Consider the following 22,973-nt stretch of genomic DNA (forward strand, 5'->3'; position numbering starts at 1 on the left):
ATATAGTATAATCTCTCATGAGATATAGCTTGTTGTGCGTATGTTTCTAACTCTTTATATGTAATTGTTTCTTTGTTTTTATCTACCGACACAGGAGAAGAAAACTTGCTGGCAATTTTGAAACGGAGATGGTGGAAGTACATGATCCTGGGGATAATAGATATAGAAGCCAATTACCTGGTAGTCAAAGCTTACCAATACACCACTCTTACTAGCGTACAGGTAAGTACTCAAATGATTTCCTCTCTCAGGGTTTGATTCTGCACCAAGTTAATGGTAAAGTCCCCATTCACTTGAACAGGGCAGGATCAGGGTCCCAATTCCTTCTTTGTCCTCCTCTTTATGATGTCTCACACTCATAAAATGATATCTTTTTTGTTTTAATCTTTTGCTAATTTTAATGCTGACCATTCTGCAAGCTGTAGAAAAATAAAATGTTTTGTAAATTACTCATTCTCACATGTTTGGGGATAAGCTACTTGGCTTGGTCCTTTAATAATATATTTTAAAGAGTAAATACCCATTTGTGTAGACTCAGTTTGCAATTGGAAAATTACAACCACATTTGTCAATGCCCTCGATTAAGCAATCATGTGCATTTCTTTCAGGCACAGTTTGCCCTCTCCAAAAATCACCAAAAACTCCCAAAACAAAACTCCATAATTCTCCCCCCAACACACACACACAATAGGAACAGTCTTCTTTAAATGTATAGTCTGTAAATTTTAAAGATTTAGGTTTTTTCCATTGTAGTAGAGAAAAAGTAATAGAAATTCATAATGGAAAATGTATATCTCTGGACATGATTACACAAATTGATGCTGATCATTCAGAAATAAAACACATTTGCACTCTATATAATGTCTAAATAGCATAGCACCCTTAGATATTCTGATCGTATTTATACCTTACTTGCCTGAAACTTGCTATAAAGCCAGTAAAATAAATAAGCAGCAGGTAATGTTCTGAAAAAGCAGAGATAATTAAGAACATATCTCTTTCATGGGTGAGTGAGCAGTGTTGGGGGAAAAAACTGAATTTTGCCCAAATAAGAAGCAAGAATGGGGGAAAACTGCAGTTTTAAGGATTATATGAAACATTTGAAATCAAGGTGAGTAACTATAAGTGCTTCTGTTGCCAGAATTTGGCTTTCAGACTTCTTTGAAACACAAATACATATTTAAAATTACCTGTAGCACATTTTCAAAGGAGAACCTAATAACAGCCCCCCCCCCCAACACACAAATAACTCTGTTACTTTATACCTAGTGGAATGGAAAAATTTATCATAATAAAACCAAAATCAATATTACTATTTTTGTATAGATCTCCCCGAGCAAGCTTCTATACTGCTTACAGAGGCACACAACCCCCTGTACTTGGTCTTTATAGGTCTTTGTATCTGTCTATGTTTCTACCTTTCTCATCCACCCACATAAATGTGCTTCAGCAGCCTGGTTTGTGAATTATTTGTCCAGTTCTAAAAACTGGGTAAGTAACTAAAATAATTAATTCAAATATCATGAATGTTGTCAAATTAATTACTTTGTTGTTTAGGTCTAGACTCAATATTCACATAAAGTATATTTTTTTGAACTTCAGTTTTCTGGTACTGTATTTACAAGATATTACATCATGCTCATCTTACCAGTGTTATAAAGTTTTCTATTAAACGTATTGTGTGTGATACAAACATGCATACAAACATACAAACAAACATACATAACTTTGCCTTCCAGCTCGGTTCTTCCCTGTTTTATCAAACAGTATTATGAGACAGATTCTGTTCCCTCTCTCCATTTACTCACACTCAGTAGTGCTTTTTTTCCCAGCAAGCGGCCCCATTCATTTCAAAGAGATTGCTTGCAGAGTTTGGTGTAGTTCACCATTAGTAAAGGATCTGGCTCTGTTTCATTAGATGAAATACCCTTTCCAATCTGGTTGGCCTCAGAACAACACTCTGTCTTTCTCCAAGATGGTAGAGCATCAATCTCTGTAAATGTTTATGTGCTTCATGATGCTGGCAGGAAACAAACTTTGAATACATGGGTGCTGAGCATTTGAAAGTCTGGCTTTGAGCTCTTTTGAAAATCTGGACCCAAATGTCTAAAGACTGAGAAACTCGCATTCATTTCCAAAATCCAGGTCTTCAGCACAGCAGCCAAACACCATCTCACCACTTAGGCTAGTCCTGATTAATCTCTGAGTCTTATCTACATGCAGGGCAGTATATGCTGTTCTGTTGTAGTATTTAGTATTAATTGTTTTCCTTATTCTACATCAAACGACTCTTTAGGCTGCTTCTTCTTTCATGCTGCTTCATTATAGTACTGTGCCACAGTACTATAATGTAGGCATACGGAGCCACCAAAAAAAGACCATTGCAGAAGGGAGAGCCATTTTTCTAAATGGTGATTTATATGGTAATTTATTCTTTGGGCACTCAAGCCTTTGTCTGGCATGATAAAAACGAAGATAGTAAAACCTCAGATTTATAGACATCTGGAGACCAACAATAAAAGTGTGTGTTCTTTGAATTATTTTCCCTGTGGGTGCTTCCACTTCAGGATGTGCGTGCCTCCGTGCACTGTTGGTCAGAGATTTTGTCTGCAGTGTCCATTAGTCTGCCATTGTGCCCTGCACATTCTTGTGCTCCAGAGAGAGAGGATAAATATATATGAAGGGCAGGCCCACTGTGGCTCCCATTCCTTCTCAATTGCCTGTGGCTTAATACGTCCATTTTAGCTGTCCATGCAGCTTGCTATTTTCTTCTCTTAATTGTTCTTTCTTTTTTCCTTAGCTTTTCTTTATTTTTGGTTATTTAGCAAAAATGTGTGCTTGGGCGGAGGGGTTCCCCCTTTCCTCCTTTTTTTGCCTGGTTGGGACCAGCATTCTGACTCATCCTCCTCTAGCTTTCCTAAAATGTTATGCCCAAAAGTCTGGACCTCAAACGCTGACCAGGTCTTTGCCCTGCAGCAACAGGCATTCTATCTGTCTCCACTGCCTTGGAGAGACTCACATCCCTTCCAAATGTAAGGTCTGCTCTGGATTCAAAAGCAGATGCAGAAAATGGAGGAAGGACCAACTAAAACTCCATCTTATAGAGCATTTTCTGAGACCCACAGGGTCCAAATCTCTCCACCTCCATATTTTGGCTTTACTGCCCAGTGCACCTCTGTGAATATTTTTGCTTTGATAAGCAAAGACTCTGGGGATCCTTCAGAGTTGTCTGGACATTTTAAAAAAGAGACCCCATTCTCCAGAGGAAGAAACCAAGAGAAGGGCTAAGTCACCTCTCAAACTGGAACCAAGAAGACTAAATGACCTGGCATGTGTGCCACTGATGCTTCTATCTCCTCTAGTACCCGAGATCTGGCACTGACTAAAAAGACCACACCGCATACTGAGAAGCCTTCTAGTAAGCAACCTCAAGTAGTATTACTGTCAGTACCAGACCCAGTGCCTCTGGAGTGTTACCTGCACAAAATTCTCTGTTACATACACTGTAAAGCACCCAATTTTAACCTAAATTTGTTGCCCGCACACTCTAGGACATCCCACCTCTACCTAGTTCCTAGGGCTCAAGGCGTAACCTGGTCAATTTAGGCACCCCCACCCTTTCCCAGTTTCTAAGGCTCCAGGCAAAAGGCACCTAACTTTATTCCTCTCTGGGCTCTGCTCCTCCATGGGCTCAGAGCAAACACCCATTCCTTGTGGACTGAAGGCTTAATCTTTTAGAGGTTTACGGGTCTTTTACCAGTGAAAGAGCCTTACACAGTAATATCCTACTTAACCTCTGTTTATTAACAATTATCAAAACAGAATGCACATGCTAAGCATAGAATGCTCACCACTCCCAATAAGGCAGATGAACATTTCTTGATGGATAGTCAGGATCAGGTCATCTGGGGAACTCCAGCTTCTGCATAGTGCCATAGCAGGGTGTGGAGGTCTGGCAGCTCTGATCTTGGGGCTGTGTCCTGGAGTTAGAGACCAATTCTGGACCTCAGGAGTTTGAACACCTTCATCCTCTCTCAACAGTTCAGAATGGTTTCCTCTTTGGAAATCGGAGTTTGGTTTGTCTCCCTTGATCTTCAGGATGCCTGGTTTGTTTTTTATAGCCATACACCTGTCCCACAGACATTTTCTATGCTTTGTCATTAGCAGAGACCACTACCAATACGGTGTCCTACTTTTAGGCCTCTCCATTACCCCAGGGTCTTTACCAAGATCCTTTCAGCCACAGCAGCCCATCTCTGTCAGATGGAAATAATTATCTTTCCCTGCCTGGATGACTGGCTTGTAAAGGGTCACTCATTTCTCAGCAAGCAACAAGATTCTACCCCTATTCTTTTACTTGGGCCTCAGCTTCAGCTTGAAATGTCAGCTCTCACACTTACACAATGAATTGCCTTAATTGGGCCCATTGTCGCCTTCACTACCACCAGAGCATACTTACCCACACACAGGTTTGCTACAATGCCCAGCCTTATTTCCACAATACTGTAGAGCCCACAAGCCACAGGGAGAGCTTGCCTTCAACTCCTGGGCCACACGGCAGCCGTACATTTGTAATATCTTTTTGGCAAGACTACACTCCTGCTATCTTCAAACTTGGCTGAGAACAGTCTAGGCATCCAACAAACAAAGTCTATCCACGCAGGTGTCAATACCTCAAAGGGTCCTCAACTGTTTCAATTGGTAGAAGAATCCCCAAAAGATCTATGTGGGACTTCCATTCCTGCTACCCTACCCTCCTGCAAAAATCATCATAACAGATGACTTCCTGCTGGGCTGAGGTGCACATTTTCAGGACTTCACAGTTCAAGGCAAATGGATCCATCAGGAGACCACTCTTCATATCAGGGCAGTCCATTATGCCTGCCATCATTTCTTACCCCACATGGGGGCCACTTGATCAGAGCAATGCTGGACAACAGAGCAGCAATGTATTATATATAAATCATCAAGGAGGAACAAGATGGAGAAAAGTTGTTCTCTCTTGCCACAGAGGCAGGACGAGAAGCAATAGATTCAAACTACATCACAGCAGATTTAGATTAAATCTCAGGAAGAACGTCTTAACTGTAAGAACAGTAGGACAATAAAATGGACTGCCTCGGGAGGTGGTGGAAGCTCCTTCACTGGAGGTTTTCAAAAGGAGACTGGATAACCATCTGTCTTGGATGGTCTAGACACAACAAATCCTGCATCTTGGTAGGGGGTTACACTAGATGACCCTTGCTGTCCCTTCTAACCCTATGATTCTATGACCTTGTGTGCAGAATCCATAAAACTATGGAATTGGTGCATTTCTCACACAGAGAGATCTCAGTGGATTACCTGCCAGAACTGCAGAACACATTAGCAGATTCTCTGAGAAGATACTTCCACCAGGACCACAAGTAGGAGCTGAACAATGAGGTACTTTGAAAGATTTGTCTAACCTTGGAAAACATGGATGCAGATGCCTTCCCAATTCCATCCAATGTGAAGTGCTGATGGTTCTGCTCAAGGTGGGGGGAGAGAAGTAGAGGAGGGTGGGACACAGTCATAACTCATTAAGAGATGCTTTCATTATCCATTTGTGTGTGTGATACATAGTTGAATTGCATATATGTGCTTTTATGAGGAGAGATGTGCAAACTGAAGTGGAGATGGTAATGAAAAGCATAACAAGCCACTTTTTAGGCTGAAATTCTGTATATATTTAAACATGTCTATGCTATTGTGTACAAACATATGCCTCCTTTCAGCATTCATAGATTCATAGATACTAAGGTCAGAAGGGACCATTCTGATCATCTAATCCGACCTCCTGCACAGTGCAGGCCACAGAATCTCTCCCACCCACTCCTACAAAAAACCTCACCTATGTCTGAGCTATTGAAGTCCCTAAATCATGGTTCAAAGACTTCAAGGAGCAGAGAAGCCTCCCTCAAGTCAACCATGCCCCATGCTACAGAGGAAGGTGAAAAACCTCCAGGGCCTCTCCAATCTGCCCTGGAGGAAAATTCCTTCCCGACCCCAAATATGGCAATCAGCTAAACCCTGAGCATATGGGCAAGATTCACCAGCCAGATACTACAGAAAATTCTTTCCTGGGTAGCTCAGATCCCATCCATCTAATATCCCATCTCAGGGGACTAGTCCTATTTACCCTGAATATTTAAAGATCAATTACTTACCAAAATCCCATTATCCCATCACACCATCTCCTCCATAAACTTATCAAGTAGAATCTTAAAACCAGATAGATCTTTTGCCCCCACTGCTTCCCTTGGAAGGCTATTCCAAAACTTCACTCCTCTGATGGTTAGAAACCTTTGTCTGATTTCAAGTCTAAACTTCCTGGTGGCCAGTTTATACCCATTTGTTCTTGTGTCCACATTGGTGCTGAGCTTAAATAATTCCTCTCCCTCTCCTGTATTTATCCCTCTGATATATTTATAGAGAGCAATCATATCTCCCTTCAACCTTCTTTTAGTTAGGCTAAAAAAGCCAAGCTCCTTAAGCCTCCTTTCATAAAAAAAGTTTTCCATTCCTCGGATCATCCTAGTAGCCCTTCTCTGTACCTGCTCCAGTTTGAATTCATCCTTTTTAAACATGGGAGACCAGAACTGGACACAGTATTCTAGGTGAGGTCTCACCAGTGCCTTGTATAATGGTACTAAAACCTCCTTATCCCTACTGGAAATACCTCTCCTGATGCATCCCAAAACCGCATTAGCTTTTTTCACAGCCATATCACATTGGCAGCTCATAGTCATCCTATGATCAACCAATACTCCAAGGTCCTTCTCCTCTTCCGTTACTTCTAATTGATGCGTCCCCAACTTATAACTAAAATTCTTGTTATTAATCCCTAAATGCATAACCTTACACTTCTCACTATTAAATTTCATCCTATTACTATTACTCCAGTTTACAAGGTCATCCAGATCCTCCTGTATAATATCCCGATCCTTCTCTGAATTGGCAATACCTCCCAGCTTTGTATCATCTGCAAACTTTATTAGCACACTCCTACTTTTTGTGCCAAGGTCAGTAATAAAAAGATTAAATAAGATTGGTCCCAATACTGATCCCTGCGGAACTCCACTGGTAACCTCCCTCCAACCTGACAGTTCGCCTTTCAGTAGGACCCGTTGCAGTCTCCCCTTTAACCAATTCCTTATCCACCTTTTGATGTTCATATGATCCCCATCTTCTCCAATTTAACTAATAATTCCCCATGTGGCACGGTATCAAATGCCTTACTGAAATCTAGGTAAATTAGATCCACTGCATTTCCTTTATCTAAAAAATCTGTTACTTTTTCAAAAAAGTAGATTAAGTTGGTTTGGCACGATCAACCTTTTGTAAAACCATGTTGTATTTTGTCTCATTTACCATTGACTTCAATGTCCTTAACTAATTTCTCCTTCAAAATTTTTTCCAGGACCTTGCATACTACAGATGTCAAACTAACTGGCCTGTAGTTACCCGGATCACTTTTTTTTTCTTTCTTAAAAATAGGAACTATATTAGCAATTCTCCAATCATTCGGTACAACTCCTGAGTTTACAGATTCATTAAAAATTCTTGCTAATGGGCTTGCAATTTCAAGTGCCAATTCCTTTAATATTCTTGGATGAAGATTATCTGGGCCCCCCGATTTAGTCCCATTAAGCTGTGTCAGTTTCGCTTCCACCTCAGGTATGGTAATATCTACCTCCATATCCTCATTCCCATTTGTCATGCTACCATTATCCCTAAGATCCTCTTTAGCTTTATTAAAGACTGAGGCAAAGTATTTGTTTAGATATTGGGCCATGCCTAGATTTTCTTTAACCTCCACTCTAGCCTCAGTGTTAAGCGGCCCCACTTCTTCTTTCTTAGTTTTCTTCTTATTTATATGGCTATAGAACCTTTTACTATTGGTTTTAATTTCCTTTGCAAGGTCCAACTCTATTCGACTTTTAGCTTGTCTCACTTTATCCCTACATGTTCTGACCTCAATTAGGTAGCTTTCCTTGCTGATCCCTCCCATCTTCCACTCCCTGTATGCTTTCTGCTTCTTCTTAATCACCTCTCTAAGATGCTTGCTCATCCAGCTTGGTCTACAACTCCTGCCTATGAATTTTTTCCTCTTTCTTGGGATACAGGCTTCCGATAGCTTCTGCAGCTTTGATTTAAAGTAATCCCAGGCCTCCTCTACCCTTAGATCCATAAGTTCTTCAGTCCAATCCACTTCCCTAACTAATTTCCTTAATTTTTGAAAGTCAGCCCTTTTGAAATCAAAAACTCTAATGGCAGATTTATTTTTGTTAATCCTTCCATTTAGTTTGAACTGAATTAGCTCATGATCACTTGAGCCAAGATTGTCCCCTACAACCATTTCTTCTATGAGGTCCTTGCGACTCACCAAAATTAAATTTAAAATTGCATCCCCTCTAGTTGGTTCAGCAACTACTTGATGAAGGAATCCATCAGCTATTGCATCTAGGAAAATCTGAGCCCTATTATTATTACTAGCACTGGTCCTCCAGTCTATATCTGGGAAGTTAAAGTCTCCCATGATCACGCAGTTTCCATTACTATTTACTTGATTAAAAACATTAAAAAGGGCTCTATCCATATCCAAATTAGATCCCGGAGGTCTATAGCACACCCCAAGCACTATTGTAGGAGAGGCTCGACTAGTGATCTTCCCCAATGTAATTTTTGCCCAGACGGACTCTGTCTTATCCACTGCATCGCTTCTTATTTCTTTACATTCTACCTCATCATTGATATACAATGCTACTCCACCACCTTTACCTTTGTTTCTGTCTTTCCTAAACAGCACATACCCTTCAATACCTGTAGTCCAGTCATGACTACTATTCCACTATGTTTCTGTTATCCCTGTAATATCTGGTTTCACTTCCTGCACCAGTAGCTCTAGTTCCTCCATTTTGTTACCTAGGCTCCTCGCATTGGTGTACAAACATCTTAATTTTTGCTCTTTGGCCTCGCTCACATTTTGTACCCTATTAGGCACAGTCATTCTACAGCCAGTATAACCTATTAGACTAGTATCCACACCGCCCTCGCTCCTTATGTACATTCTCCTGCCCACGGCTGTATCCTTTCCTAGTTAGTCTTCTTCCCTCTCAATGCTAAAATCTGGCATGGAGATTACCTGGACGTCTCTCAACCATCTCCCCCAAATTCCTAGTTTAAAGCTCTCTTTATCAGTTGTGCCAGCCTTGATCCTGGAAGTGTATTTCCTTCCCTACTCAGATGAAGTCCATCCCGAGAGAACTGTCCTCTGTCTGTGAATGCCTCCCAGTGGCCATACATCCCAAAGCCCTCCTTATAGCACCACTGCCTAAGCCATCTGTTGACAGTCATAATCTTGTCAAGCCTTTGTTGCCCTTCTCTAGGAACAGGAAGGATCCCACTAAAGATCACCTGAGCCTCAATTTCCTTAAGCGTCTTCCCCAGCCTAGCATAGTCTCCCTTAATACTTTCCAGCGAGAATCTAGCCGTATCATTTGTTCCCACATGAAGGATATTTAGGGGATTCTTTCCCGCTCCCTTTAGGATCCTTTTCAACCTCAGGTCTACATCCCGTATCTTAGCACCCGGAAGACAGCACACCCTTCTATTCTCTGGATCAGCTCTAGTTACAGGCCTGTCTATTCTTCTCAATAAAGAGTCCCCGATCACATAGACCTGCCTTTTCCTGGTGACAGTGCTATTCTCCAGTCTCTCCCCTGTTCCCTCTGGCTGCAAGTTCTTTACATTCCTATTTTCCCTTATAATCCTCTTCAACCCATCCTGTATCCTCCTGGGGCTCATATTTGGTGTAATCTCCCTTGACTCTTCCCCTTTTCCTATAGGACTAGCCTCTTTTCTCTTCTTCCTTGCCCTTCCACCTTCAGTGACTACCTGCCCCTTCTTCATTTTCCAACTCTGCAAACCTGTTCCTAAGCTCTATTTCTGCTTCACTAGCCCGTCTTTTCCTCTGCCTGGTTCTTTTAGTCACATGCTTCCACTGACCACTTTTCTCACCCAGTCTCCCCTCAAAATTCCCCAGCCCTGCTTCCATCTGTGAGTCTGAGCTTTTCCCTTCAGATACCTCATATCTTTTCTCCATCATCTGCTCAAACCCTTTCCTAAACTCAATGAGACTTTCCACCTGCATCTCCAAGCCTCGGATCTTTTCCTCCATCAGCTCTATCAGACGGCATTTCATGCAGAAAAAACTCTTACCGGGTCCCCCCTCCAGGATCATGTACATACCACAGCTTCCACATCCAGTCATCCTCTATGTGTCTTCCACTACAGGAGTCACTCCCAGAGCTGCCTCTGTATCTGTCATCACCTTCCCACCTAAATCCTGTTAATCTGGGAAACACAAGCCACACCAAAAAGACCACCCCCCAGCAAAAACAAACCCCAAACAAGCACTACAATACAACTCCCCTTTCAAACTCCCCTGTTTAAAGCTCTGTTTGCTAGCTCCTGTGCCGCTGCAGCATTAAAACAGTAGAAACGGGATAGATCCTTGTTACATTGCAGTAGGCACATAGGGTAGGATCCACAAAGGTATTTAGATGCCTAAACCTTAGGGGTCTACGTCTTGGGTATACACACCTCTGTCCCTGTTTTGGCTCCTCTCTAACCCACAAAATTGCTGTCTAACCCTGTAGGGGCCTAAACTTACTTGGTGCCTAAGTTCCCTCTGTGTCTATGTTTCTGCCCCTGATAAAGCTTCTGGATGCCTAACTGCTGCCCAAGCCCCAGAATGAATCATGAACCAGGAGATGATGGGCATTTGTCCACTTATCTTGTGTGCAGAGTCCAATCCTGTAGCCTCTGAGCACACCTACTAGATTGGTTCCCATTCAAAATGTGGCTAGAGGAACAGGTGGTGCATACCTTGTAACTTTTAGCCCAGTGGTGAGAGCACTCACCGGGGTTGTGGGTTACCCAGATTCAAATCCCCCTATCTCTAGCAGAGGGGGAGAAAGGACTTGAATAGGGAGTCTCATGAGAGTGCTCCAACTACTGAGCTTTGAGATATTCTGTTGTGGGCTCCCTCAGTCTCTCCTGGTGAAACTGTTCCACTGTGTATAAATAATGAGTCATTAGAGCAGGGGGACGATACCGGGGGTCTCCCACCTCCCAGGTGGGTGTCCTAACCACTGGACTACAGAATCATTCTTTTTCTCTTTCTCTGGCCCAATCACTACATAAGTATTTATCCACAGTGGAACAGTCATAGGGCGAGAGAGAGAGAAGGAATTACTCTGTAGTTCCCATTTGTGACTCACTAAGCAAAGATAGGTGCCTCCCTGCAGCCCTGACTTAGGCACCCATCTCCAAAAGAGGGGCAGGGTTTAGGACACTCCTCTCCTCAGCATCTCCCATAGGCTAGGTTAGGTGGCTCCCTGCCTAGCATGCTGGCTTTTGTAGATCGCATTCTTAGGCACCTCTCTCCCCATTCATTGTATAAGGAATCTAAATGCCTAACTCGGCTTTGTGGATCGCAGTCTTGTTCCTGCGATTCTTCCAGGCACCAAAAAGTTAGGCTCTGTAACACTCTGTGTTGCAGTGCCTAAGTCTGTTGATGGATCTCACCCATAAAGTCTAATACTGATGCCACTGAAGTCAATAGCAAAACTCTGACATCAATAGTTCAGGATCTGACCCATAAATTATTAACTAGAACAGTGCGAACCCAGCGGTCTTAATTACAGTAGAGAAGCATCAGTCAGCACATAGTCAATGCATGTAATATTGCTTACATTGCATATTTTCCCCATGAATTATGCTGATTTTACATCTGTAATTAGAGGACAGAACAGATTGTGGTTAATTAATTTAGCATGCGATTAGTGCATGTTGCCAAGCAGTTGTTCAGGTTTATTTTTGCATGGGGAAGGGGGTGTCCTTTTTTTAAAAAATAAACCTATTTGGTAGAAGAGAAAAATGAACATAATTCTTGATTCCTGCAGATAAAATACACTGTGAAGCTGTGTATTGCTTGCTGCCTGGCTCTTTTTGTTGGTCAACTAACTGTCATGCAAAAGAGAACGAGCAAATTATGTTGCATATACTGAGCAGTTTTCACCCAGTCATCATACCTCCCTAAAATCTCCCTGTCTTTCTATATCAAGATTTGTCACTGTAAAATAAATCATTATGATTGATTTACAGAGAAGAATAGTTGTTTACTCCAATCATTAAGAAAATCGGGTACCTCTAAAAGCACAATTGTTGTTTTCCTGAATATGAAGTACTTATTGTGATAAAATGACTTATGCCTCATTCATGTTCAGTTATGGTATTTAACTTATTATTAGTAAACAAGGGTCAGTCATCAGACAGCAGTTTGACTGACTACAGTATAGCCCATTTGATATAATTTTCTACATTTTGTCTCTTTGTTGCCAGTGAAATGTCTCTACGTTATCAAAATTAATCCAAAGGGACACATTATCGTCTTTATCTTCAGGAAGTTCTAATCACTGTATGCTTTTTTTAAAACAAATGATTATCGTGAAATATATGAAGTTGGTCCTGGGTTGATATTTGACAATCTCGTACCTTGTTTTTCAATTTCCAGGATGCAATTGATTTTTTTTAATTTTTAAATGTGCATACAATGGGAAAATTAATTTAAAATGTTATAAAGAAGCCCAAACCCAGGGTAGAATCAGGTTAGACGTCATCAAATAAAATCTCTTTTTGTCATGGGAAGATGGTGAACTTGTCATCATATACGGTGCACACAATTTAAACATTCCTTGCATATGATACTGAGGTAGAGGATAGGTTCAATTTACCTAGACCCTGCTATCCTCTAGTGACAATTCTGATTTAAACCATTTTGAGAGACAGGTTACCAGACTAACGAATCAGTTAGTTCTGGTGTGGTAATGGTAATTCTTATATTCTTATGTTAATATTATGTCAATATGTTAATATTCTTATTTTAATAAAATTTCTGTAGGTGGTTGATGATTAAAAGACATTGCACCGCCTCTGAGCCAGGGTTGATAACAGACATTTGAGAGGAATTTTTTTCCCCCACTGATGATAACATTTTTAACAATTACTATATGTTATCAGATTTGTGAATTGCAAATATATACCTTCTTGCTTACAGTGACATCTGTTCTCCGATCTGTGCAAACACAGTGTGCGTGCATGGATGTAGCTGGAATGTATTGTAAGTCTCTGGAAAAGGGGAGAGAGAGAGCCTTAGAAATAAGGTCATTAATGTGCAGGAATAATTGCTGATCTGTATCAACATCAAAAGGAAAAAGCGCTGGTCAGCAAACTCCCAGTGGAGAACAGCAAGAAACAGCTGAGCTGATTCTTCCTTTCCAAACATTCATTGAATTTTCTGCCAATTACACACTCCCTTCCTTGTGTTAGGGCTCCTCATTAGCACTGCCCTCAAGCAAATCCTGTGGTGAGAGCTTCCCCTCACAGCTGCCACCTGTCAGTGACTGGCCCTGAGGTACTGTAGAATGTGGAGAGGGATTTCTCTGCCCCCACCTCCTCTCTTCTAATTGGCAGTTCCCCTTTGGTCATTTCTAATGTGACAGATCAGGAAATGCCTGTTCTCTTGTGTAAATCTGAATCCTTATGGCACATGGTACTTAGAGAAACAGCCTCACCTTCTTTTAAGCTTACTTTCCATTTTGAAACCGTAAGAAAGGAGATCAATAAAATCCTCCAGTGTCATATTCACATACCATTTTGAATTGTTAAGCTCATGCTTGTGCTACTATTCATCCAGTACATGAATTCAGAAGCATAATACAAATTGCAAGTGCAGCCGAGCAATGGAAACACATCTTGGCATTTTATTTTGCTTTTTAGTCAACGTTTTTAGGCTGAAATTCTGTCCTTAATTGGTCCAGTTGTAGCTGTGTATTACACCTAATATATGTTTGTAATAGAATTTGTAATTCTGCTCCCCAGTATTGTGGGAATCAGTTTGAGCCACATATCCTTGTAGCTGTATGTACCACTTCTGATGTTTTTCTTTTTCTCTTTCAAAATGGTGCTGGTACTCCTGAATAGGAAGCCTTTAAAATTAATGTTATTGTATTGCATGCTTTTGTTTCTTTGACTAGGCTAGAGAGAATATTTTTGATCTAAATTAAAAAATTGGCTCTTTTATTCCTTCATCCCAAAGTGAAGCACCAATGGATGTGCTGAATGCATAGATACCTATATTATAAGGAAACATTTTTAGCCAGTGAAATTCTTTGAAAACTATCCAGGATTCCATTCCCAGTCAGAAATTATATTTTGCTAATTCCATGTTGTGGCAACAAAAGTTTAATGGGATATAGTAATTATTCAGTAATATTTTCTAAGTATAATGGTTACCAACACTGAGCGAAATCAATGCAGATATAAACAGATGCTAGGCCCATTACTCCAGTGGAAAAAAGCCGCCCTGCATCCCCCAAAATTTAAAAAATTAAGGGAATAACATCCGTAGAAATACACAGATTAAAACTTGCCAGTGTTTCACAGACAGTCTGCCTATACTGGAGCCCTAAGTAATAAATTTCTTTAAGGATAAGCGAGATAGTGAATACCTTGCCTTACAACCATATAACTTGAAATTAAACTCTCAGGGAGAGATTCTGAAAGTCATAAAATGGGATTCAGCACCAGCTCCCACTGAAATTTAATGGCACCTGGGTACCAAACTCCACTTCACGTCTTTCAAAATCAGCATTGCTACATTGGTGAGGGGTGGGTTAAAACCATACCCCTCATCAACATTGCAATGCCAACAGATCCCACCCCAACCCCCAGTGTAGACACAGCCAGGTCACTGAAAGAATGTTTCCAACAACATAGCTAACATTCGCAAAAAGAAAAGGAGTACTTGTGGCACCTTAGAGACTAACAAATTTATTAGAGCATAAGCTTTTGTGAGCTACAGCTCACTTCATCGGATGCATTAGGTGGAAAAAACAGAGGAGAGATTTATATACACACACACACAGAGAACATGAAACAATGGGTTTATCATACACACTGTAAGGAGAGTGATCACTTAAGATAAGCCATCACCAGCAGCAGGGGGGGGAAAGGAGGAAAACCTTTCATGGTGACAAGCAAGGTAGGCTAATTCCAGCAGTTAACAAGAATATCAGAGGAACAGTGGGGGGTGGGGTGGGAGGGAGAAATACCATGGGGAAATAGTTTTACTTTGTAGTGTTCCTCTGATATTCTTGTTAACTGCTGGAATTAGCCTACCTTGCTTGTCACCATGAAAGGTTTTCCTCCTTCCCCCCCCCCCCCCCCCCCCCCCGCTGCTGGTGATGGCTTATCTTAAGTGATCACTCTCCTTACAGTGTGTATGATAAACCCATTGTTTCATGTTCTCTGTGTGTGTGTATATAAATCTCTCCTCTGTTTTTTCCACCTAATGCATCTGATGAAGTGAGCTGTAGTTCACGAAAGCTTATGCTCAAATAAATTTGTTAGTCTCTAAGGTGCCACAAGTACTCCTTTTCTTTTTGCGAATACAGACTAACACGGCTGCTACTCTGAAACATAGCTAACATTGTTCAGGGATGGTGTTCCTCTGATGGGGGGTGGGGTATGTCTATTAGTGTAGACTAAGTCTGTACTATGGAACTGTGTTGGCATAGCTATTCCAGTACGGTCTACATAGTGTAGACATACCTTTTACCTTTTCATTTTATTGATTAACTGTACTGTGAAAAAAGAAAAGGAGTATGAAAAAAGAAAAGGAGTACTTGTGGAATCTTAGAGACTAACAAATTTATTAGAGCATAAGCTTTCATGAGCTACAGCTCACTTCATCAGATGCATACTTTTTTATGGAAGCAGAAGACCCATCACTTAAGTCGGACAACCAGTTTCATGTAAAGTCCATTTTACTTTCTCCTAAAAATTTTCAAAAGCAGCTAAGTGATTTAGGAGTTTAAGTCCCATTTTCAAAAGTTACTTGAGTATTAAGGAGTAAATTAATGGGATTTAAGCTTCTATATGACTAAGGCCCAGATTCTCAAAGGGATTTGGATACATAACACTCATTGTTTTCAATGGGAGTTAAACACCTGAGTTCCTTTGAGGATCTGGGCCTAAGTCACTCTTGAAAATGGGACTTAGGCTTCTAAGTTACTTAGGCACTTTCAAATATTTTGCTCGAAGTCTTTGGCTCTCAATGACATGCTGGTAGCTCTTTTACAAACATTTGATCTGATTTTCTTAGCTGATAGATCTCTCTGGAAATCAGGCCAATTAATGATTAATTCTTACAAGACCCTTTTGAAAGAGGTACTATCCAGATTTTATGGATGAGAAAACTGAAATGCATTAATGGTCTGGTTTTTTTTTCTTTAGAAGAGCTCAGAGCTTGATTTTTCAAGTGCTTCATCATCCATAATAAGGGCCAGATTTTCAAAAGTGCTCAGCTCTCACTGTGACACTTGTGCCCAGATTTTCAAAATGTGGCTCAAATTGTGGATGATGAACACTACCGACAATCTGGCCTTGGATGATCTAACCAAGGTCACATGGTGAGTCAGTGGCACAGCCGGGAATCAAATGCAGTATTCCTCGCTCCCTGTCTTGTGTTTTAACCACTAGATCATACTGTTTCTGGTAAGCAAAACTATCAGTAAATAGTCCTCTGTTCTGCTCCTTTAATCATTAATAGGTTAGTGTTTTTAGAGTAACTTGTGCAGCAATGCTCTTTTGTTGTTGTTCTCCTCCTCCTTGACAGCTCCTAGATTGTTTTGTTATCCCAGTGGTGATATTACTGTCCTGGTTCTTCCTGCTGGTCCGATACAAGGCAGTTCATTTCATTGGAATTGTGGTCTGCATTCTGGGCATGGGCTGTATGGCAGGAGCAGACGTCCTTGTCGGGAGACAACAAGGAGCAGGTGAGTCTTTGGATACATTTGTGTGATTGGTTTTTCATTCAAGGAAAACTATGTAACACTGAGGTGATCCAAGAGGGTAGGAAGGGGGCAAAGAAGGAAAAGGCCCTAAGAGATCATGTGTGGGTTTAAATGTGTTTCTGAGTTTTCAACCATCTCCATGGCTCAACATCCATTCATTGAGGGCAGGAGCCATAGAATAAAATGACCCCAACTTATGAGGGACAGTGCCACTTAGGGAAATGACTTGAAACACTTTTACTTCAAGCCTCAGCAGCAATCTTGCTCAGCTCTTTGGCTGCATCTTTGAGCTACAGCCCCCTATTCTCTCTCAGCCCCTCCTGTCTGTTTTCTCGCTTCTGTTCCCCTTTGCTCACTTTCTGCACACAGCCTACTTCACTGGCCACATACTCAGACACATCCAACCCACAAATTAACAATCTCCATCGTGTGCTGCACCAAACCTGAAATAAAGGTTAATTGTGCAGATGCCTGCATCATACCTGAAATTACTTGTTTATATGTAAAACATGCTTTTTTGTGGATTATATGAATTATGTGTGTTTAGCCACAATAATAGAACAATTATGGGCAGTATGGCAGGGACTACATTTCATCAATCATTATCTTCTGTCACATTGATTTTTCTAGTGCCAGCCCAACTGATGTGGAAAGAGAACAGGTTCTTTTCAAAAATTGGCAGTTGGATGCCGTTTTCATTCTAAATTATGAGTATTGAATTTTGAGCTGAGCATAATGCACTGGGATTTTAAAGTCAGTGTTCTGAATACAGATGTAAGTGCAGGGAAAACTGCACTTGCCAAGATGCTACTGAACAAAAACTGAGCAGGTTTATAGAGAGAGGGGCAGCCTGTGTTGTCCCGTCACTTTCTCTTTTCCTGTTCTGAAGACTTTCACTTCATCTCCCTACCCAGGAAGCAACTCTGTCCCAGTTACAAAGAAGATCTGTTCTGTCCCATGAATCAGCAAATCAGAGCTGCATTAAGAAAAACTCTACACAAAATATAAAGTTACATTCAGAAAACAACAGTATTGCCTACACTCAAAAGTCAGGAAAGGTCAAAATTAAGGTTGCATGGGCATGTGTGTAATGGATTGTAATCTTAGTTACAAGATTATAGTCTGTTTCTTAGTTAATACAATATAATATTATACAATGCTTCTACATTCTTACAAAAACACCTATAGTGTCTTGCAATTTTTTTCATTCCTTTTACTTAAGCAGTTTTCATTGTCATAATGAAATAATCTTTAATGACTTAAATATTTGAGCTCAGGTGCACCAGAGCAGGGCTCCCCTCTGTGATCCTTAAACATTTCTCAAGAGATATTCCTCAACTGCTGTACACAATGCCCCATTGAAGTCTAGGGCAAACACCTGTTGACATCAGCATAGTCAGGTACCAAAGGAAACATGCTGGCTACCAATTCACCGGCTCCTCACTGGGTGGATGGGCTGTGGCTCACTGGGAACTTGCAGGGCTGTGGACCAGGGTAGAGAGGGCATGCAGAGATTCAGGGACCAGTGAAGCAGCTGTGAGAAATGGCGGGGAGGACCGTACACAAAAGGAGTCTGTCCAGTGGAGTTCCAAGCTCCTTAGGAAGGTACTAAAAGATCTGCCCCTGAGGTAAAGGAGCCAGGGAACAGGGGTTCTATCCTTTGCTCCTTAGCAGGTGTGCAGCTATAGAGATTGCTGTTCAGGAAACTTGGAGACAGGAGCCTGGAGGAATGTAAGGAAACTTTGAAATTGAAACTAAATTGGGGGGAGGGATAGCTCAGTGGTTTGAGCATTAGCTTGCTAAACCCAGGGTTGTGAGTTCAATCCCTGAGGGGGCCATTTGGGGCAAAAATTGGGGATTGGTCCTGCTTTGAGCAGGGGGTTGGACTAGATGATCTCCTGAGGTCCCTTCCAACCCTGATATTCTATGATTCTAAATTTTTGTGGAATCCATTATGAGCCCTTCCTCCCTAGCAACTTTAATTAGTTCATTTGACTTCACTTGATCTATTTAGGGAAAGAAAAAGTTAGAGATAATACCATACTAACTAGAGTAAGCCATTAGATTGAGGTATTCACTTGGCAGGTTACTGGCAAGAAGCAGGTATTATTTGTCATATTCATTGGTACTATACAGATAAGGCTTCTAGGTATTTTGATCCCAGAACATTCTGTACTCATGCATTATTGCCTGCTTCTAATGCAGACCTGGACCTGAAGGACTGTCAGTATCTGTGTTTATTGGTATGCAAGGAGAAGAAATTCAACCACAAGCATCTGCCTTTCATGCCAAGTATCACCGCCCTTTTAAAATTGTAAAATGACTTTATTAAAATTCAGGGAATGACTTTTCTATGTTACGTGTCCCCTTTAATGAAGTAAAATGTATGAGCTGGTTCTATTTATGTAAAGCTGTCAAGACAGACTCTAAATAAAAAAATAAATGTTGGTGGTGAAATAAAAGGCTTCAAAAGGCTCTTCACTAAAGAGTGCTGCACTGTTTATAGGATATTTTCCATGGCTAGGCAAACAAAAGAAGGGGATGAACCAGAAACAAGTACACTTCTATTGTTTATCAATAAACCCCTTCTCTTCCTGTGCACAAACTGTTTAGGTTCAAGGGAAGTGAACTTATACACTTACAGGACATACCTGATATCACTGTAGCATAGTCTCTCATAAAGATATTATTTAGTATGTTAACAGTCTCCCAAAATGTGCTAGGCATCTGCTGAATGAGAAATTGTGTTTATAACAACATAGGACTTGATCCTACAAAGACTTAGGACTTCTGGATCATTGAACTCACGAGAGTAGTTACCTAGGTGCCTAAGGGCTTGTCTATATGGCGGGGTAATGCACTCTACAGATGTGTGATTTCTAAAGGGTTCTAAAGTGTTGCATGTCAATTGGTCTGTATAGACTCTGCTGGCATGAACTAGCAGTTCTTTAGTGCACTTTAACATAGTGCTGTTTCACACTATAATGCAAATCAAAAAATATTTCAAAATGAAAAGTCATTTCAAAATGAAAAATCAAAATGTGGTGTTGCAAAAGTGTTTAAATGGGATGTTTTGACATTGTTGGAACTGTTTTCCTCTCCATTTTCTTCCAAAATGAAATTCTGACAAAATCTACCCTATTTTGCAATGCATTTCATTGTTGACAGAACTGCATATTTTGATGGAATACGGTTCTTTTGAAATCTCTTCAATGTGGTCTAGTCAATAGTCCTAATGAAATAATCAGGATTAGTCACATGCTTTAAGTTAATCACACTCATAAGTCTTTGCAGGATCAGTGCCTAAATTTTCTGGAATAGTTGGAACTTGAATAAACCTACCTGAAAGCTCTCTGCTAAAATAACAATAAAAGCCTCCAAGAGTTAAGGAGGTTTCGAATGCTCTTTGAGAATGCCAGTACTTCGGTGGCAATACACATCAGGCAGGTACGTTTTTCCCTGTGTCTGGTACATTAGACAGCACTACAGTTGTTAAATACAGTGTAAAAATCTCCATCATCACTGCTCTATACTCCACAACAAAAAACAAAAAAAGGTTAGTCTCTGAAATGTGCTATTTTGTTTCTGGGCTTTACAAAGTCATCTTCTCCTCCAGTTTTCTCTTTCACAAAACAATTAAATCTCTCCCTCTGTCTCTGCTAGGTTTGCTTTACATTTTGAATGCAAGTGGATAAACAACAGTATATTTGCATGCAGGTTGTTTACACAGATGTGCGCTATTTTGCTAGGTTTCGAGTCTGTGGGGAAGAACTTGCAATAGTTCTAGGCAAATGATCATTATTTTGAAGCCTCCTGTGTTTTTTCTCCATTTATTCCTAGGTGAAAATAAGCTGATAGGGGATCTCTTAGTACTAGGTGGAGCAACACTCTACGGCATCTCCAATGTTTGTGAGGAATACATTGTCCGAAACATGAGTCGGGTGGAGTTCTTGGGCATGATTGGGCTGTTTGGCTCCTTCTTCAGTGGAATTCAGCTGTAAGTGAGAGGGTTTGCGGTTTGAGCCTATTGAACTTAATTCACCTGTTAGCTTTTTCTTGGTTTCATTCCCCTTTCTTCTTAGCCAGACATTTACTGTGGAGAGTAGACTGTTTAAACTCTTGTGTTTTAAGTCTTTACTTGGTCAGTTTTAATATTTCCTGTCAGGTCAGTAAATTTCAGCAATGATCTAAATAATTATCTAAATTTGCACTGAGGCACTACAGTGAATTGTGTTCTAGAAGAACCACATGTTAACAGGTGGATACTATTTTACATCTATCAATTTGTTATTTCAAGACAAATGGCAGTTTAGCAGTATTAGGAATGATGCAGGCTACACCTATCTGTAAGTGTGAGTCATGTTTATAAAAAGTCACCTAGAATTATAAGCAGATGGAAACACTGACTCTTCCAGAAGGTATTTCATTAATAATTTTACTCCATGTAAATTATTTATGATATTTAGAAAACTATGAAAGAAAACACAGAAACAGTTCCTTTGCAGTGATAACACAGAAAGGGCCAAATGTTCAAAAGATTGGCTCATGAATTGCAGGCACACCCACTGCCCCCATAAAGCCACATATATTCACACAAATGGGTAGTGATGTGCACAAGTGTCTTTTGCACTCCAGATGCAGGCTTTGTAGCGGGAGGGTAGGTTCCAGCCTTTGAAAATGTGGCTGGTAAAGGAAAATACCACCCCAAACCAACACTAAGTAATATTGCTAAATTTTATGCAGATCTGATTATTGTTGTGCCCAAAATAACTTGTAATTATTAATCAAAACTGGTGGTTTATCTGCACAGCTGATCTGCCCAGACTCCAAGTATAGAGAATGATTAGCAATAAATCCCTATTGAGTCCCACTGAACCAACTACATTTGCTTAGTAGGCTCGTTTATTATTTTTGTATACCCATTGTTGTGGCATCTGGGCACAACTTAAGTGTTTGAAATCAACTGCTCGCTGCACAATTAAAGTGCATTAAGGAAATAAGAACTGGTAAAAAGGTCTGATTTGCTTGGGGAGAATCATTTTTATTGCCTAACTATACGTGATCAACAATAGGTAATGATACTGAAGACAGTCAATGTGGAGTCTTACTAAGTGTATGTCAACATAGACACATCTAGGAGGCAGTGTTGCCTGATGGAGACTGCACTGGGCTGTGACTTAGGAGAGTGGGGTTCTGGTCCCAGCTCTGCTGCTTGCCTTTGGCAGCTCACTTTACACTATATCTCAGTTTCCCCATTTGTAAAATGGGGGTACTCATACTGTGACCTCCTTTATAAATTGCTTTAAAACCTATGGATGAAAAGCACTCTATATTATATTAAAATAATAATACAATATACCATTTGAGTTTTCTGCATTACATTTATATAAGCATAGCTTGAAAAGCTGTGGGTGATTATTAGCTACTTCAGTGCAATGAGGATCTAAAATAGATGGGAACAGTCTGAAGAAGGAATCTGTCTTGGAAATTAGACAGTTGCCCAGCACGTCAGCAGCAGCACCTATTTTGGTGCCATCCATTAATGGATGCTAATCTGGGCACTGTAGTGAGGAAACATAAAACAGATTGAAAAATGAAGCATCTACTACAAAACCTAGTGTGAGGAAGAGTGAGTTTGATAGTAAAGCTGCAATATTTCATTCTAGCTTACTCTTGTCTGGAGAGTTGCATCCTGAGAAGGGGGGGGGGGCAGGGAAAGGAAAAAGAAATTGTATTTGTTTGCTATTGATATATTGTAAATCTAATGCTGTGCATAAAATAATGAGATCAGTTTGTCTGTAAAAGAATGAAATTATACATGCCTTTGTATGCATGAGACGTATGTCTCTGTTTATGGGCTGTCCCCCAGGATTGTCTTGAAAACAAAATGCTGCAACTCATGAGGTTACCCTGCTGAGCAAAAATTTAAATGAAGTTAAATAAAAGAACTTTGCTGCAAGGCCCCAGGTCAGGAAAAGGCAATACAGAAGAAGTATATGGCAGTAAATTATGTTCTGTGCAACAACACTC

General features: G+C 40.5%; 1 protein-coding gene across 2 annotated transcripts in view; it reads left to right on the forward strand.

Annotated features, from left to right (window-relative positions):
- The window catches only part of SLC35F1 (solute carrier family 35 member F1), a 432,911-nt gene that overhangs the window by 364,540 nt on the left and 45,398 nt on the right, over window positions 1–22,973 (forward strand). For both annotated transcript variants that reach the window (XM_038394254.2, XM_038394255.2), the window contains exons 3-5: window positions 95–222; window positions 16,766–16,925; window positions 20,784–20,940. In XM_038394254.2, coding sequence (XP_038250182.1) covers window positions 95–222; window positions 16,766–16,925; window positions 20,784–20,940 — 445 coding nt within the window. The remainder of the gene's footprint in view (window positions 1–94; window positions 223–16,765; window positions 16,926–20,783; window positions 20,941–22,973) is intronic.

The sequence above is a fragment of the Dermochelys coriacea genome, chromosome 3 (genome assembly GCF_009764565.3).
Source record: "Dermochelys coriacea isolate rDerCor1 chromosome 3, rDerCor1.pri.v4, whole genome shotgun sequence".
In the NCBI taxonomy this organism is placed as follows: Eukaryota; Metazoa; Chordata; order Testudines; family Dermochelyidae; genus Dermochelys; species Dermochelys coriacea.